Source organism: Rutidosis leptorrhynchoides, chromosome 2, assembly GCF_046630445.1.
Source record: "Rutidosis leptorrhynchoides isolate AG116_Rl617_1_P2 chromosome 2, CSIRO_AGI_Rlap_v1, whole genome shotgun sequence".
Classification (NCBI taxonomy): domain Eukaryota; kingdom Viridiplantae; phylum Streptophyta; class Magnoliopsida; order Asterales; family Asteraceae; genus Rutidosis; species Rutidosis leptorrhynchoides.
The window spans coordinates 531,723,159-531,739,376 of record NC_092334.1 but is presented as its reverse complement, the minus strand read 5'-3'; the positions used below and the strand labels follow the sequence as shown (position 1 = coordinate 531,739,376).

Here is a 16,218-nt window from a genome sequence, read left to right as displayed (position 1 = left end):
TTCCAAAATGCAAGATTAAGCAAACCCATTTCAAATGTTCAAACTAGTTACTCAAAACAACAAATCGAGCAAGTAAATCATATATTCATGCTAGACACGAGCCATAGACACTAACTAACACCATTTCAAATCAAAAAACACGAATTTAGAGAAATCTAGAGTTTTAGAAATGTTACCCAAACGAGATGAAGTTGGTATCAAATTGTAGAGGATGAAGAGAGGATTCCAAATATGTAATTTGTTTTGTTGTAAGCCTCCTAGATCGAATTTAGATGATGAATGATTGAATTGGGTGTTTGTGTGTGTGTTCTTGCTAGAGAGAAAGAGAGAGAGAGGGAGATGGTTGAATGGTGGTGATTGGGGTGGACTAGGTGACCTAGTCAACTAGTTTGCCCCGTGTCAATTTTAGTCCCTCGAGTTTGTAGTCGGGTGCGGAAAATACCTAAACGGAATATTTTAAAACGCGTATTAAAATCCGATAACGAGAATATTTAGAATGTTAGCTAACGGAGGTTACGAATCTAGATACGAGGAATATTATCTAAAAAGAAAAAGACGGCGTTAAAAATAATTTAACGGAAAAATGCGGGATGTTACATTATCCACACCTCAAAAGAAATTTCGTCCCGAAATTTAGTTGGAAGTAGTAGTCGATATCTCTTACTCGAGACTTAGAGTAGTAACTCTACGAATGAGTGAAGGTACTTTCCTGGACATTCCACGAATCCGGATAGTCGGGGTGTTACGTTGTATTGAAGTTCGATTTCACGATCCATGATTTCAACCAGTTTTCCCATGAAGAGGAGTTTGTCATCAATAGTTGGTGCATCTAAAAGGATTGCACATTCCTGTTCCGCATGACACGTTTCTAAGTTTGTTACACAAAATGTAGGGTAAACGGAAACTTAATTGAGTCGGAAGTTCTAAACGGTAGGAAGCGGTTCCAATACGCCCCAAGGTTTCAAAAGGTTCGATATTGCGGATATAGCCTTTCTCGATTTCCCAAAATGGATTACACCTTTCCAAGGTGCGGTTTCTCAATATTACGCGATTACACACTGGGATTTGTGAGGTTTTCATCTAAGTTTGGTATAACTCTTCTGGCGACTACGGGTCATCTCGAGCCCTTCTCGGACTTGAACGATCTCAATTGTTGTTTCTTGATGGAGTTCAGATTCGGTGATTTGCTTGCCACATGCTTTGGTTAAATGAATCGGGGTATGACATTAGCGGTCCTATAGGGTTTCAGAAAGTGCGTGTGAACACACGAGTGGTGACTACTGTTGTAAGAGGGATCTACTAAAAGCGACCATGCAAGTTTGAAACATGTCTTTCGAAGACGTAAATCGTTCGTTTGTTCGGTTCGTCTGTTTGTGGGAGATACACGATACATGTGTCTAAGCGGGTTCCCAAGGTCTCTTGTAACGCTAGAAGTGAAACGAGTATTTCGATACAGGATAAATGACGAAGATACACCGTGTTGGAATAGAATCTCTTAAGATATGTTTGAACAAGTCAGTTAGGGTTCGAAAAATGTTCGTTAGGACTATTCACCCTCGTGGCGAGTACTAATGTAATATGAGGAGTTTATCTATCCATGGAGAAATGTTACAAGGAGTTTCCTTAAACAGAAATGCGAGCGATGAGGATATGAGTGAAATGAGGACTTTGAATAGGATGAGCTTACATCTCGAGGTTGCCATAACGTGCCTCTAGTTGTCAAAAGTTGAAGTCTGAAAGAGAAACGAGGTAGTACACGTAGTTGTATAGTTCGGGGTTGAATAGTAGTTGACCGATTATCAGAAACACAAGGGCGTTAAGTCAAAGAAGAGTGAAGTATCGTTGGATTGTGTGTTATCTTAAATTCCAGTAATATCAGACGGTGACGGTGAAATAACAGAGGTATGTAGTGTGGTACGTGATGACGAGAAGATTGATCGGATCCACAATTTAGTATTCGAATTCTTCGTGTAAAATAACGAATTTTAGTTATGTTGATTTTTGAGTCGAGAGAGTATGTCTTTCGGCGTCCAAGTAGAAATATTTCCATATTTGAGTCCCACCTGGTGCTATACGAATTAAGCTAGCAAGGTTGGTGTGAATAATCACGTTCAAGATTCGGGCACGTAGAGGTTTATAGTTTTTCCTTAGTGAGTTAACGAGTTTAAAAGTCGTGTAACACGAGAAAAGTCAGAAATGAATCTTCGGTAATAACAGACGAGATCTAAGATTTTACGAATACAAGTCTGAGCGGGGAGAGTTTCCTGATTACATGTGGCTTGATTTCGAGATTGATTGTAATGCCTTGACCATTAACATTATGGTCTAGAAAATTGGACTTCGTTCAACAGAAATTCTCACTCGGAGAATTTGGTATAAAGTTGCTCTTTTCTCAAAAGTTCGAGCGTAAGATGGTGATGTTGTTCGTTTTCCTTCTTTACTTAAATAAGTTAAGACGTCATCTATAAATACGATAACAGATTTGTCTAGATAAGTTGCATACGTGATTTAGGAGGTTCATGAATACGGACGGAGTCCTAAATAAATCAAACGGTACTAAGAGAGATTTACAACTAACGTTGCGAGTTCGGAAATGGCTTAGGAGACATCGTCTCACTTAACCCCCAATTGATGATAACCGGAACGGAGGTCGTTTTGGAATACACACGGGATTCATGCAAGAAATCATGAGGTCATGGATGCGAGGGAGAGGGTATCGGTTTCCAACCGAAAATTACTCAGTTCACAATAATCTATACAAGATGATGGGGAAACAAAATTTTTTTTTTTTTTTTTTTTTTTTTTTTTTTTTTAACGAATAGGTTTCGAGCTCCCTAGTTCTATAGGTGTCAAGTCAAAAGTCTTAACGTATATCCTCCAATAAAATTTATAGGCACACAATATTTTCCGTTGGTCACTTAAATCGTCTAAGTAGTATCTAGGGGAAAAAGTGGAATGTAAAGAGCACGAGTCAAAGACTTGTTTATAAAACGTCTAACGGTAACCGAATCGAATAAACATGAAACGTGAGAATTTCGAGAAGAAACATACCCGTGACTAGTCCATCGTCGTCTCGGGCATCCTAGGCGTTGATGTTGAAAGTTTAACGGCGTGCGTTGGGGTTGATTTTCTTATTTGGGCACGCACTCCTAAAATGACCCGGTTGGCCACATTCAAAACAAACACCCGTCTTGGGTGCATTGTGCTCCTTTTGAGCGACGGGAGCGGTATTCCTACAATCGTGGGCTACATGGCCACTTCTTTGACACTTCAAGCAAAATGGTTTACCACATTCGCCTAAATGATGTTTGTAGCACTCGTTACAATACGGTAGGTGTCCGGTATAACCTTTCTTGCCGTTGGGGATGAAGGGCTTCTTGGCGGGGTTGTTGTAATTGCTTGATTGGGGGGCTTCCCATTTTCTTTTGTTGTCACCCGACTTATCCTCGGCTTTAGGTGCCGGCACTTCAATCTCGTCCACTGTTTCAATCAATTGACGGGCCATATTCAAAGCCTCTTGGTGGTTAGCGGGTTTGGATGACATTACTCCTTGTTTGATGCTCTTGGGGAGACCATCCATGTAAAGTTCAACCCTTAAAGATTCGGGGTTCACAAGATTTGGGCACATCAAAGCAAGTTCGGAGAATCGTTGATTATAGGCCTTAAGGTCGTTCCCGACCGCTTTCAGAGCTCTTAGTTCTTGTTCGAGCCTTCGGGTTTCTTCGCGAGGAAAATATTCGGTGATCATCTTTCCTCTTAAGTCGGTCCAAGAGAGAGCGTGGGCTTCGTGGATACCCACCGATTGTATATACGAATTCCACCATGTGAGAGCGATACCGGCGAAGGTGTGAGTGGAATATCTAACCTTGTCTTGGTCTCGACAACCGCTTATGCTAAAGACGGCTTCCGTTTGCTCAAACCATCGGGTGAGCACAACCGGTCCCCCGGTTCCATCGAAAGTGTGAGGTTTGCACCCTATGAAATTCTTATAGGAGCATCCTTCGTTGGAATTTCCGGCTCCATTGTTGTTGTTATGATGATTGTTGTTATTGTTGTTGTTGGAGGAGTGACCGGCCATGGCCGCATCCACGGCAGTGGCTATCATACGTTGGAGGGCTTGTTCGGGAGTTTCGGGAGGAGCGCGTCGACGAGCCATCGTTCCTTCATGACACAAGAATATCGTTGGTTAGTATTTTCAACAATACTAACCGGAGTATGGATTAAGGATAGAGAGAAAATTTTCCTTGACTCGCCCTAAATTCTTTATGTCATAATGTCGGAACGTCCATGTGAATCACCGTAATATAATCCCGGAAATTATATTACCCTGATTCTCATGTGCATTTAGCATTACTTCATAAAGTCAAGGTGGCGCATCAACAAAATTTATCAACGTAAGATCAAGATCGAATACGAGTTAGATATGATAGAAGAGTTCGAGTATAAATGCACAAATAGTCAAGTAATTCCTACTTCAGTCTATATGCCGGTTGTAGTCTAGATTCACCTATGTACCTTATGACTCGGGGTGGACACAAATGAACTCTAAATCCCTACAACCAAGGCTCTGATACCACTTGTAGCGACCCCGACAAATCGTCAAGTGACGGCGTCGGCTACGTGGGTCCCATTACCTGATTATAAGTCTTTAAGATAACGTTTGACCAAAATATGTCGCCTTCATTTCAAAATAAAGATTGTTTCAAAGTTTACAAGAATTGTTCAACCAAAAGTTAAGTTACAACGTTATAGGTACGATTGAAATCTAGGCGACACGGTTTAAAGTAAAGTCAAAAGACGCTCCATGAAAAGCATGTATACTCGACATCCAATGCAAGTATCAAATAATGAGCGGAAGCATGTATCACATATCGTGCAAGACCTGAGAAAAACATAGAAATCTGTCAACGAAAAACGTTGGTGAAATCATAGGTTTAGTAAGTAAATTGTATTGAACCACAAGGTTCTTTAAGAATTGCTCAACCAGAATCATTCACATTCCAAAATAGTATTTGTATCACGAGCACCCAATTATCAAGGCTTAACCGAATCTTCCCTCTGAATTTTGAATTTAGTGTTAGAACTTACACTATACATTGTTGAAATTATATTTCATTCACTAACGGTAGCGAACCGTCTGAATGAGGGTTTGTTAAACCCGTATGGCCACACAACATAATTACACGCTTACACTTACACCCTGCAAGTGGAACTAATGATAATTGGATTGAGGACTTTTGTTCAAACTCGTATGCATCTTTGTATTCGTATTTGTTCACAATGTAAAAGCATGAAAAGTAAATAAGTATGAAATGTATGTGTTTCTCAGCCCACGATGTAAAGAATAAAAGTGATTGAAAAAGTGGGACTATGATCTCACCTTGAGTGCAAGAGTTAATAAAGTACTTCACAAAGTAACGTATGCATGAAAGTTGCTTAGCCTTGACCTAAACAAGTAAGTTGTATCAATTAACCGGTTACGACACAAGGTCGGGTGAAATGTGTTCAATTAGTCCTATGGCTCGTTACGAATCGATTAAGTATAGCATGTGAATCACGTTGTCAAGTTTCATACAAGAAACAAGTATAAAAGCATGTTAGAACGATTGCATAAAAGTTTGGTTAAGTTTGACTAAAAGTCAAACTTGGTCAAAGTCAACGAAAAGTCAACGCGTTTGGGTCGGGTCCCGAACTATTTTTCTATGCTAAATATTCATATACAAGTATATTAAAACAAGTTTCATGTGAATCGGGGGTCGGTAGCTAGTCAAACATTTCGCGTGAAATGTGACAAAGTGAGCAGAATCTGACCAGGCCAATCCGCGCGCCGCGCGGGGATGGGGCGCGCCGCGCCACCATCTGGGCAGAGATTTCTGGTCAGTTTTCAAAGTATGCACGAACCAAACATCAAACATTCACCATTTATGATCCGCAAACAACCAAAACATGTATCTTATATCCTTGGAAAGGTATTTTGACGAGCAATACAACTAACCACATATCACCAAACAAAAACATCAATTACAATAACCGAAAACTCGTCAATTGATCAAGAAAGGTTTATTTTCAAAGTTTCAAGTTCGTAAAACGTATTTTATGATTCGGGAATCCAATTTACACATACGATATGCCGTTTCGAAGGTAATGAAGCATACATTACTACTAAACACTAACAATTAACATTTCATGGCATTCAAGCATCAAAAGTTCATGTCAAGAACTATCAAACCCTAGTCAAACATCACAAAATCATTAATCGGGTTTTTGAAGTTTTCTTAATCAACCTATGCATCAAAACGAAGCTAGTGATACTAGTAACACAATTAAAACATGAACTTTAACAATCAAACAACATTTAATCTTCCAAAATGCAAGATTAAGCAAACCCATTTCAAATGTTCAAACTAGTTACTCAAAACAACAAATCGAGCAAGTAAATCATATATTCATGCTAGACACGAGCCATAGACACTAACTAACACCATTTCAAATCAAAAAACACGAATTTAGAGAAATCTAGAGTTTTAGAAATGTTACCCAAACGAGATGAAGTTGGTATCAAATTGTAGAGGATGAAGAGAGGATTCCAAATATGTAATTTGTTTTGTTGTAAGCCTCCTAGATCGAATTTAGATGATGAATGATTGAATTGGGTGTTTGTGTGTGTGTTCTTGCTAGAGAGAAAGAGAGAGAGAGGGAGATGGTTGAATGGTGGTGATTGGGGTGGACTAGGTGACCTAGTCAACTAGTTTGCCCCGTGTCAATTTTAGTCCCTCGAGTTTGTAGTCGGGTGCGGAAAATACCTAAACGGAATATTTTAAAACGCGTATTAAAATCCGATAACGAGAATATTTAGAATGTTAGCTAACGGAGGTTACGAATCTAGATACGAGGAATATTATCTAAAAAGAAAAAGACGGCGTTAAAAATAATTTAACGGAAAAATGCGGGATGTTACACGCATGGCCCTCTGATCCAGCTCACCAACTTTTGTTTTCTTGTTTGTCGACATATTTATTTATTAATATATAATATATATAATATATATTAATTAATTATATATTATATTATATTCTCGTACATAGTTGACTTGAAATTTTCGTTCCGAGGTCTCGTACGTTGTCACTCGACTTATGCCCCGGTTCCAGTTTCTCGAACGCATTTTCGTATGCTTAGAAAACTATCACTTTACGTTTCGTGACTCGTACCTTTGTCAAAATATAGTATTAAATTGTCAACAAACTATACCACTCAAAGTATATCTTAATCTTTCGAGTGTTTTGGTCATTTACTTCTATAAATCATTGTCTCATTATTTATTAATATAATAGTATTTATCAAACGTTTCATAACCAAGTTAATATCTATTTTCAATATTTATAAACACGTCTTAAAATACATATCGCAATTTATTCATATATCTAATTCTAACAGTTAATATTCCTTATTATTGTATGTGTCCAAATTACGTTATTTAAACAAACACTTTACCATTTATTCCGAATACCGTTAAACATGAATGATTTTCCAAATCAACGTGGATCTCACAACAGAAACTCGTAATAATATTATAATTCTTAAGGGACTTAATAAATATCTTTTAATTCAATCGTTTGGCATAATCTTTTAATTCCGTAGTTAAATATATCAATCAGATAATCAAACCAATAAGTTTAATGCACATTATCATTTTCTTAACACTTTGTTATGTTTTCAAGTTATAGCATATATATATATATATATATATATATATATATATATATATATATATATATATATATATATATATATATATATATATATATATATATATATATATATATATATATATATATATATATATATATATATATATATATATATATATATATATATATCTATTTACATATAATTGTTCGCGAATTGTTGAGAACAATCGAAGGGTATTTGAATAGTTTAAAATTTTGAGATTCAACTTCATAGACTTTGCTTATCGTGCCGGAAACGTTAAAGATTAAGTTTAAATTTGGTCAGAAATTTCCGGGTCATCACATCCACAGTCATCTCGATTTGAACTGTTCAACACCATCTCGGTTCACCGGACTCCCGACCTCTTCCCCGGTCACGTCCACAACCATCTCGGTTTGAACCTCCATAGCCGCAATGCATACACAGTGTGTTTTCTCCATTTGACAAACTTGTTCAAAGAGCCATTTACAGCGCCCAAGAAAAACAAGCCGAACACGCTATAACGTTTTCTTGTACCTCTACTGGTTAGTCTCTTTTCACGAACAAATTTTGACAACTTCTCAACACCCAACTATCCTGATCACTGCTCCAAGAAACTCTTCACACCACCCAAGAAAACAAACTCTGGCCACGAGCTATCACGATTTCTTGTCCCCGGTCTAGCTTTTTTTCACGAGCAACAGGACCCTTGTTGGAACTACTTCCTAGCTCTTGATACCAATTGTTAGAACACATGTCCCTTATTAACTCACACTCAAACTCACTAACATTATTAATATGCAATAACAAGAGGAAAATAGGCTTTGCAAAATTAAAATTGATAAGCAAATAGTCCGAGAACTACATTGTTGCTTTTCTATATTTTTCACCACATATCACAGCTAATTATATAGCCTTAGTAATACAAAACGTGTGCTAAAAAGTACTCCCTCCGTCCCTAAATTATTGTCCAGTATTCCATTTTGGGATGTCCCAAATTAATTGTCTACTTCCATAAATAGAAAGGAAAGGAGATATTTCATTGGTGGATCTGGAGAGAGAAGATATTTCATTGGTGAAGAAATAAAGTTAGTGAAATTTCCTAAAACTGTGTGTTTTTTGTCTGGAGACAATTAATCTGGGACGGAAGGAGTAGTAAACACTACTACCATTTAAACCACAAAATAGTAATGTACTCCGTACTACCCATTCACCTTAATACCGGTCAACTCACACTAATTCAAGAATAGCTAATTAACATAATTAATTAAAACCAAAACTAACATATCAACCATATGCTAATTAATTACTTATTCAAAATTCATCCATGCACTTTTAGTAACGTGTAACATAACCAATTAATCCAACAATCACCCCCTTAATTGGTTAGTTCACGGTTTTAGAGAAATGTGAAACTCATGAGCTTACATGTTGTACATGTTGGTGGACCTGAAAACGATCCTTCAAATGGTATCCGAGCTTGGTTATAGCCCAGATGTGTGCGGAGGTTCAAACCGAGATAACTATGGACGTGACCAAGGAGGAGGTCGGGTGTCCGGGAAGAGTCGAGATGGTATTGAATGTGTCCGTTGACGTAGCGTGGAATGAATCGATTAAAGGGGTGATTGTTGGAGCTAATCGATTCATTGTGTCCCACACTGAAAAGTGATAGAATCACGTGTGCATATATAAGCTTATGGGAACATCTCTCTATCACCAATTGGTTTTAGAGAAATGTAGAACTCATGAGCTTATATGTTGTACATGTTGGTGGACCTAAAAATGATCCTTCAACGTGCTCGTGGCATGATATTACTACTCCAACATAGCCTTCATCACACGCATGCTACTCACGTGAAGAACGCGGTCCAATTTCCAAACCGTGATCTCGGCCCCGCACCACAAAAAAGGAAAACAACCCAGCCTATCACATAACGCCATGTAAACCCCCGATAAGCATTTCGTCGAACATGTGGCAGGTATTATATTTCCAAATTCAAACACTTCTTTCATCACTCTCATTCTCCACCACAGTCTCTCACTCACTGAATTCCAAAATCAATGGCGATGGCCACCGGATTATTAATAACCTCAATTCTATCTCATCCGTCACTCCACCGTCTCACTACCACCACCGCTGCCGCAACTTCCGTCTCATCTTCATCGTCGTTGCCTCTACTCTTCTCCAATAAACTAACTCAACGAACTCGACTAGCTTCTTCCGCAATTAAAGCTTCTTCTTCTACTACATTCACCGAGTCTCAGGATCTAAAGGTATGTCGATAATTAGATACAACTTTTGCATGTACATATCCTTTAATTAGCGTAATGTGTGTTTAAACAGGTTAATACAATTCCTACCAAGCCGATAGAAGGTCAGAAAACTGGAACTAGTGGCCTCCGAAAGAAGGTCTGTTTGTTTTTGTAGTTATTTGTTTTAATTAATAATTAATTTCATTTTAGTTATTGCACAGCGTAAGTGACGTATTAGTTTTAATTCTGATTAGGTTAAAGTGTTTATGCAAGAGAATTACCTTGCAAACTGGATTCAGGTTTGACCTTATTTGTTTTTAATGTGGTTAGTAACTAAAATTGTAAAAGAAGTAATAAATTATTAATATTATCAATATGTATTTGTAATTTGTAACTAGGCATTGTTTAATTCGTTGCCACCTGAGGATTATAAGAATGCGTTGCTAGTATTAGGAGGCGATGGTCGATATTTTAACAAAGAGGCTGCACAGGTAAACTGTATTTAATATTTTAAAGTGTTTAACATGATTAATGAGTTGAATGTTAACTTGATTTGAAAACTATGAAATGTATTTTAATTGCAGCTGATTATCAAAATTGCAGCTGGGAATGGAGTTGGTAAAATATTGGTTGGCCAGTGAGTCTCTTGAGAATTTAATATGTATTATAGTATGTTATTGGCTTGTTGCAAGATTATAAAATTTTAAGTTAGCCATAAACAGTCACAACATAGACGTCGTCGTATTGTCTTGTTGGTCCCTGATTATAGATTCATTTGAAACAAGGCCGAGTTCGGTATGAACTTCTATTATTTTCCTTTCTCGTGTTAATTCAGTTCTGTGAAGTTAGATTTAAATTTCTCGTAGAATTGTTGAATTTACGTTTATTATTGCTGCTTCGTGACTTGATTATAATGCCGTTGAAGGGAAGGTATTTTGTCAACGCCTGCTGTGTCTGCCATCATAAGGAAGAGAAAGGCAAGTGACCGTTCATATTTGTTCTAGTATTAAGAGAACCTAATGAAATGCCATTCACATTTTCCATTGCATTTTGCAGGCAAATGGTGGTTTTATAATGAGTGCAAGCCATAATCCTGGTGGGCCTGAATATGACTGGGGCATCAAGGTGAACGTTTCAGTGATATTCCCTTACCTATAATTGTTAATTATGCATCATAGGCTTGCTTTTTCATCATATTAGATACATTATTAGTCTTTTAGTTGAGACTAGTCACCCTAGGTCGGACTTGATAGTTGTTTATTTACATCTCTATCTCGTGTGTATTTTTGTGTTCATTGTTGAAGATTATGGTTGATCAATATGTAGTGTTTTTGGTTGAAGATGATTGGTGCTTTATTGAGTTGTACTTGTTGTGACACATATCGAATTTAACTTTTGCAGTTCAATTACAGCAGTGGGCAACCTGCTCCCGAGTCCATAACTGATCTTATTTATGGGAACACACTTTCTGTATGTTATCTCTTTCTGTAATTATATATGTTCGTTCATGCATTATGCTGTGCACTCTCTAGATTGGTCCTCGTTTATAATTTCTGCTGCTGAAAAGGCTAGCATAGTTGTGTAAGTATGACTTGTGTTAGAACTGACATTCATTCCACAATGCGATAAATGAATTTTTTATGAGGTTCATGATGGAAAGTCAGACTAGATACACAAGAAGTAAGGAAAGGAAAACCTTAGTATGACGTATGACCTGCCAATCTGACATTCAAGATTAAGGTTAAACCAATACCAAAAAACTTGTTCTGACAATCTGTAAATCAGGACAAAGTTTTAGTCAAAAAGCTATTGCATACAATGGAGATAAACCTATTCCTAGCTTCTAAATTACCGTGCAAACTTGATGTGATCACTCACACCAAGTTAAGTCATTTTACTCAAATGCAAATTGAAACCTCTATATAAGATGATGACAAACATTACATACGGAGTTGATACCATTGGCCTGTCATCTTATACAAAAGAATATTTTCTTCTGAAAGTGTGTAGCACACTAGAACGCTGATCATACTTCCATGACCTTCCAAGTTGTAAATGGCTATAATTTATTTAAAACCATCTTCTTTATCACCTTCACTACTTGCCAATGTTAAACTTGATTAGCTAGGTTTGTATACTTTGATGTTTGTTTGAGCTTTCCTCCATACTAGTTATTATGAGCTTGGATGCTTATGTGTTTCCAACTTCAAAAAATCTTAGTTTCTTAAGGCTAGCCACAATAGTGCAACCACCATTATCCATTTTGACCAAGCTATTAAGTTTAAGTTGTTAGCAAAACTCCGAGTAGATATAGTAAAAGAACATTGAGGAGTAGATATTGAAAGAGTACCTTATATAAACAATAATCACTTTTAAATTAAGAGATTAGTACGTTGTATACACACACACACACCGCTATTAATGGTTGGATTTCAGATATGCCCTGTTAGTCATATTTGTATATGTTTATTGTCAACATTGTCACTTTTCTACTCATCTTACTTGGTTATTCCTTGTTTATTGTTTCTTTTTATCATGTTTTGCATGGTATATCTGTATTGGTTTCGTCAGAAATCCACTTTCTTTTTGCTTCTGCAACTGGAGTCTGATTTCTGCAGGTGCTCTGCAGATATCTGAAATAAAGTTGGCCGATATTCCAGATGTTGACCTTTCTACTGTTGGAGTTACCAAATATGGCAACTTTAGCGTGGAAGTAGTGGACTCAGTTTCTGATTATTTGGATCTGATGGAGGTAAATTGACAAATAACGCATCTTGATGTCACAATTCCCGTTATAGTTTGTGTAATTTATTTTGCTTTCGCTGCAGGAGGTCTTTGATTTTTCACTAATCAAAAGTCTTGTTTCTCGACCAGACTTCAGGTACCGACATCAATTATCCTCTAGAGTTTCATGATCACTTATGCACCGTTATATCTTTCATTGGATATCATTTGTTTTGTCAGGCTCACATTTGATGCAATGCATGCGGTTACTGGTGCTTATGCAAAGCCAATTTTTGTAGATAAGCTTGGAGCTAGTCTGGTATGTTACAAACGCTTAACATCTTACAGGGATAACTGCCAATTTAGTTAGAAATCCTATTGAATGGGATGTTCATGCAGGATTCAATATGTAATGGGGTGCCTCTAGAAGATTTTGGGCATGGTCACCCTGATCCTAATCTAACGTAAGAGATTCACGTATTAAAATAGCGATCTTTTAATATCTTTACATGACGACCAAGTATCTTTCAAAAATCAGCTTTAACTTTATCTATTTAATTGAAGATATGCGAAGGATTTGGTTAACATTATGTTTAATGACAATGGACCTGATTTTGGAGCTGCAAGTGATGGTAATTTTGCGATGATACGGGTCGAGCTTAATCTATTGGTCTACACAACATCCTGATATTCTTATTGTCATGATTATGCAGGTGATGGTGATAGAAATATGATTCTTGGTAGACAATTTTTCGTTACCCCTTCAGACTCTGTTGCTATCATTGCAGCAAATGCACAAGAAGCTATTCCATACTTTCAGAGTGGCCCAAAGGTGAAAATATTTTTGATATTTTTTTACCTTCTCATGTTAAAATATATTCATTCACGTTGTAGTATTTGTAGGGTTTAGCACGATCAATGCCTACAAGTGGTGCTCTTGATCGTGTGGCCGAGAAACTGAATCTTCCTTTCTTTGAGGTATTTTGCTTTAATTAATATTAATATTAATATTTTTGAGTTTGTAGTTATTAAGAATGAATTGGTTCCAGGTTCCTACTGGTTGGAAATTCTTTGGCAACTTGATGGATGCTGGAAATTTATCAATTTGCGGGGAAGAAAGTTTCGGGACTGGTTCTGACCATATACGTGAGAAAGATGGTATATGGTACGTGTCTCAAAACATGTTCACGCCTAATCAAGATAACTTAAACTTATCAATACATAAGGCCTTCTTTTGTCTTGATTGACAGGGCTGTGTTGGCTTGGCTGTCTATAATTGCGTACAGAAACAAAAACACGAAACCTGGAGAGAAATTAGTGTCTGTTTCTGATATCGTAAAGGAACATTGGGCTGCTTATGGAAGGAACTATTTCTCTAGATACGACTATGAAGTAATCATCTGTTTCAAATTCATCATTTATAATTTTGTTTGCTACATTCTGACATTACTGGTGGGTCAGGAATGCGAGTCTGAAGGAGCCAATGAAATGGTCAATTATCTTAGAGACTTAATTTCTAAAAGCAAACAAGGGGACAAATACGGTGAGTTTTCTGTTTAAATTTAATTTTAATTAAGTATAGAAATAAAATAGTGTTTGATTCTTACAGTGGTGGTATACTACCTTTGCAGGAGATTATACTCTTCGGTTTGCTGATGACTTCTATTATACTGATCCTGTAAGTTATTAAACTTTCTTAAACACATTTATTGACCATTTGCTGAGGTATGTTGAAAGTTTACTAGGTAGATGGGAGTGTAGCTTCAAAGCAAGGTGTTCGATTTGTCTTCACAGATGGGTCAAGGATCATATTCCGTTTATCGGTATTTCTTATTTACACTGTCTCACCTTTTATTTTTCGCTACCTCTATAAGTTCGTCAAAAAGATAATTTTCTTAATATACAGGGGACTGGTTCAGCAGGTGCAACTGTTAGAATCTACATAGAACAGTTCGAACCTGATGTGTCAAAACATGACTTGGATGCCCAAGTTGCACTGAAACCCTTAATAGGTTTGCTCACAATCTTATTACTGAGACGATAATTGCATGCTATCGTAAAGATATTGTTGATTTTTAAACTTATTATGTTTCCAGATCTGGCATTAAGTGTTTCAAAGCTAAAGGAGTTCACTGGAAGAGAAAAGCCTACAGTAATTACTTAATCTGTCTTCCACAGTGAGATTCTCAACAGAAGCGGAAGTCGTATTGTTGCAGGTGGTGTTCCACTTTCTATTACATGATCTCTCTCTCTCTCTCTCTCTCTCTCTCTCTCTCCACACACACACACACATAGAGAGAGAGAAATGAGAGTCTACTACGAGGATGATTATCTCCCATATACAATGTAATAAAACGAATAATGTCAGTTGTTTTTTTTTTTTATTGATTGTAATAATGATGAACATCTACAGAGGTTATTGATGTTAACATATATATCTTCACATTAGTTAAACAAGGGTTTTAGTCACTCAATGTATATAATGGTCCATGTAGGACTTATCTTATTATAGGCTCGAATACGATAGTAGATACACCACAATTGTGATTGTTGCTCTTTAAGAGCACAATGGTAGGGAAAATATTAACCTTTTTCTAGATGTATCTTACTATCTTTAAATGTCATCTCATCTATCACTTTTGTGTACGTAGTGTTTAGACCAATCATGCGTTCAGTTTGAGTTGCACCTTGAACTCCACTCTGACAGAAACATAGTGATATCTTGGTAGCATGCACTAATACTGTAAGTACTAAATGGATGGTGTGTTCAGTTCTTTTGAAAAAAATTTGTTGCTCAACGATTTAGATACCAATGTACATTGGATTAGACAAGTTTGATTAAGTGATAATAATTCAGTATTATCCAAATCCATGACATGAAGATAAGAAATTAGGAAATTACATATTCTCCCCAGTGATCATTCAATGTTATGACTTATGACCCCTCACAATCACATTACCCAATGGTGGTACCATATGGTACATTGAATAAAAGGTAGATGAAAATTCTAGTTTTGATGAGTCAGTCAACTTTTTGGAACAGTTGGGAGTTGAACAGCATCATAAAATCCAAAACCCATATCGATTGGGGGATTTGTTTGCTCCCCATTTATACTAAAACTTTTGTGTAATCAGACCCACCAGAACATAATTGTGTTGGTGTGAAAGTAAGGTATGCTATCCTTTTTGTGGATGAGCAATACAGTAATAAACTGTGTTTGTCTGTTTGTTTTTAAAGTGACACACTTAAACTGGATTTGTAAACTGAGATCCGACTTTGTTGGGTATAGGATATGATGTTCTACCTTGAACTATAATGTACTATGTCCCACTTTATATCTCCTTATTAACATTGTGATATATGTGACCATTCCACCATCATGTTAGTGATGGACCTTCAGGTCTCCTCCTTCGCCCCACGTAACTCACTCTTGTTGTACTAAATCACATGGAAACATTTTTATGTTTTAATAATTTATCTTCTTTTGAATTATTAATTTGCTTTTCAGACATGACAACTTTAGCCACTCAGTT

The 16,218-nt window shown here is 36.8% G+C and overlaps 1 protein-coding gene across 1 annotated transcript; it reads left to right on the top strand.

The window, feature by feature from the left end:
- Window positions 1–9,711: 9,711 nt before the first annotated feature.
- LOC139892968 (phosphoglucomutase, chloroplastic-like) lies at window positions 9,712–15,190 on the top strand. The gene is made up of 22 exons (XM_071876099.1): window positions 9,712–9,981; window positions 10,052–10,117; window positions 10,215–10,259; window positions 10,359–10,451; window positions 10,545–10,597; window positions 10,886–10,937; window positions 11,017–11,085; window positions 11,362–11,430; window positions 12,590–12,712; window positions 12,789–12,841; window positions 12,925–13,003; window positions 13,084–13,148; window positions 13,249–13,316; window positions 13,398–13,516; window positions 13,588–13,662; window positions 13,734–13,849; window positions 13,935–14,076; window positions 14,146–14,227; window positions 14,316–14,362; window positions 14,430–14,507; window positions 14,591–14,696; window positions 14,781–15,190. Exons 1-22 carry the CDS (start codon window positions 9,769–9,771, stop codon window positions 14,846–14,848), a joined length of 1,881 nt encoding a protein of 626 aa, XP_071732200.1. The 5' UTR covers window positions 9,712–9,768; the 3' UTR covers window positions 14,849–15,190.
- The last annotated feature ends 1,028 nt before the right edge of the window (window positions 15,191–16,218 follow it).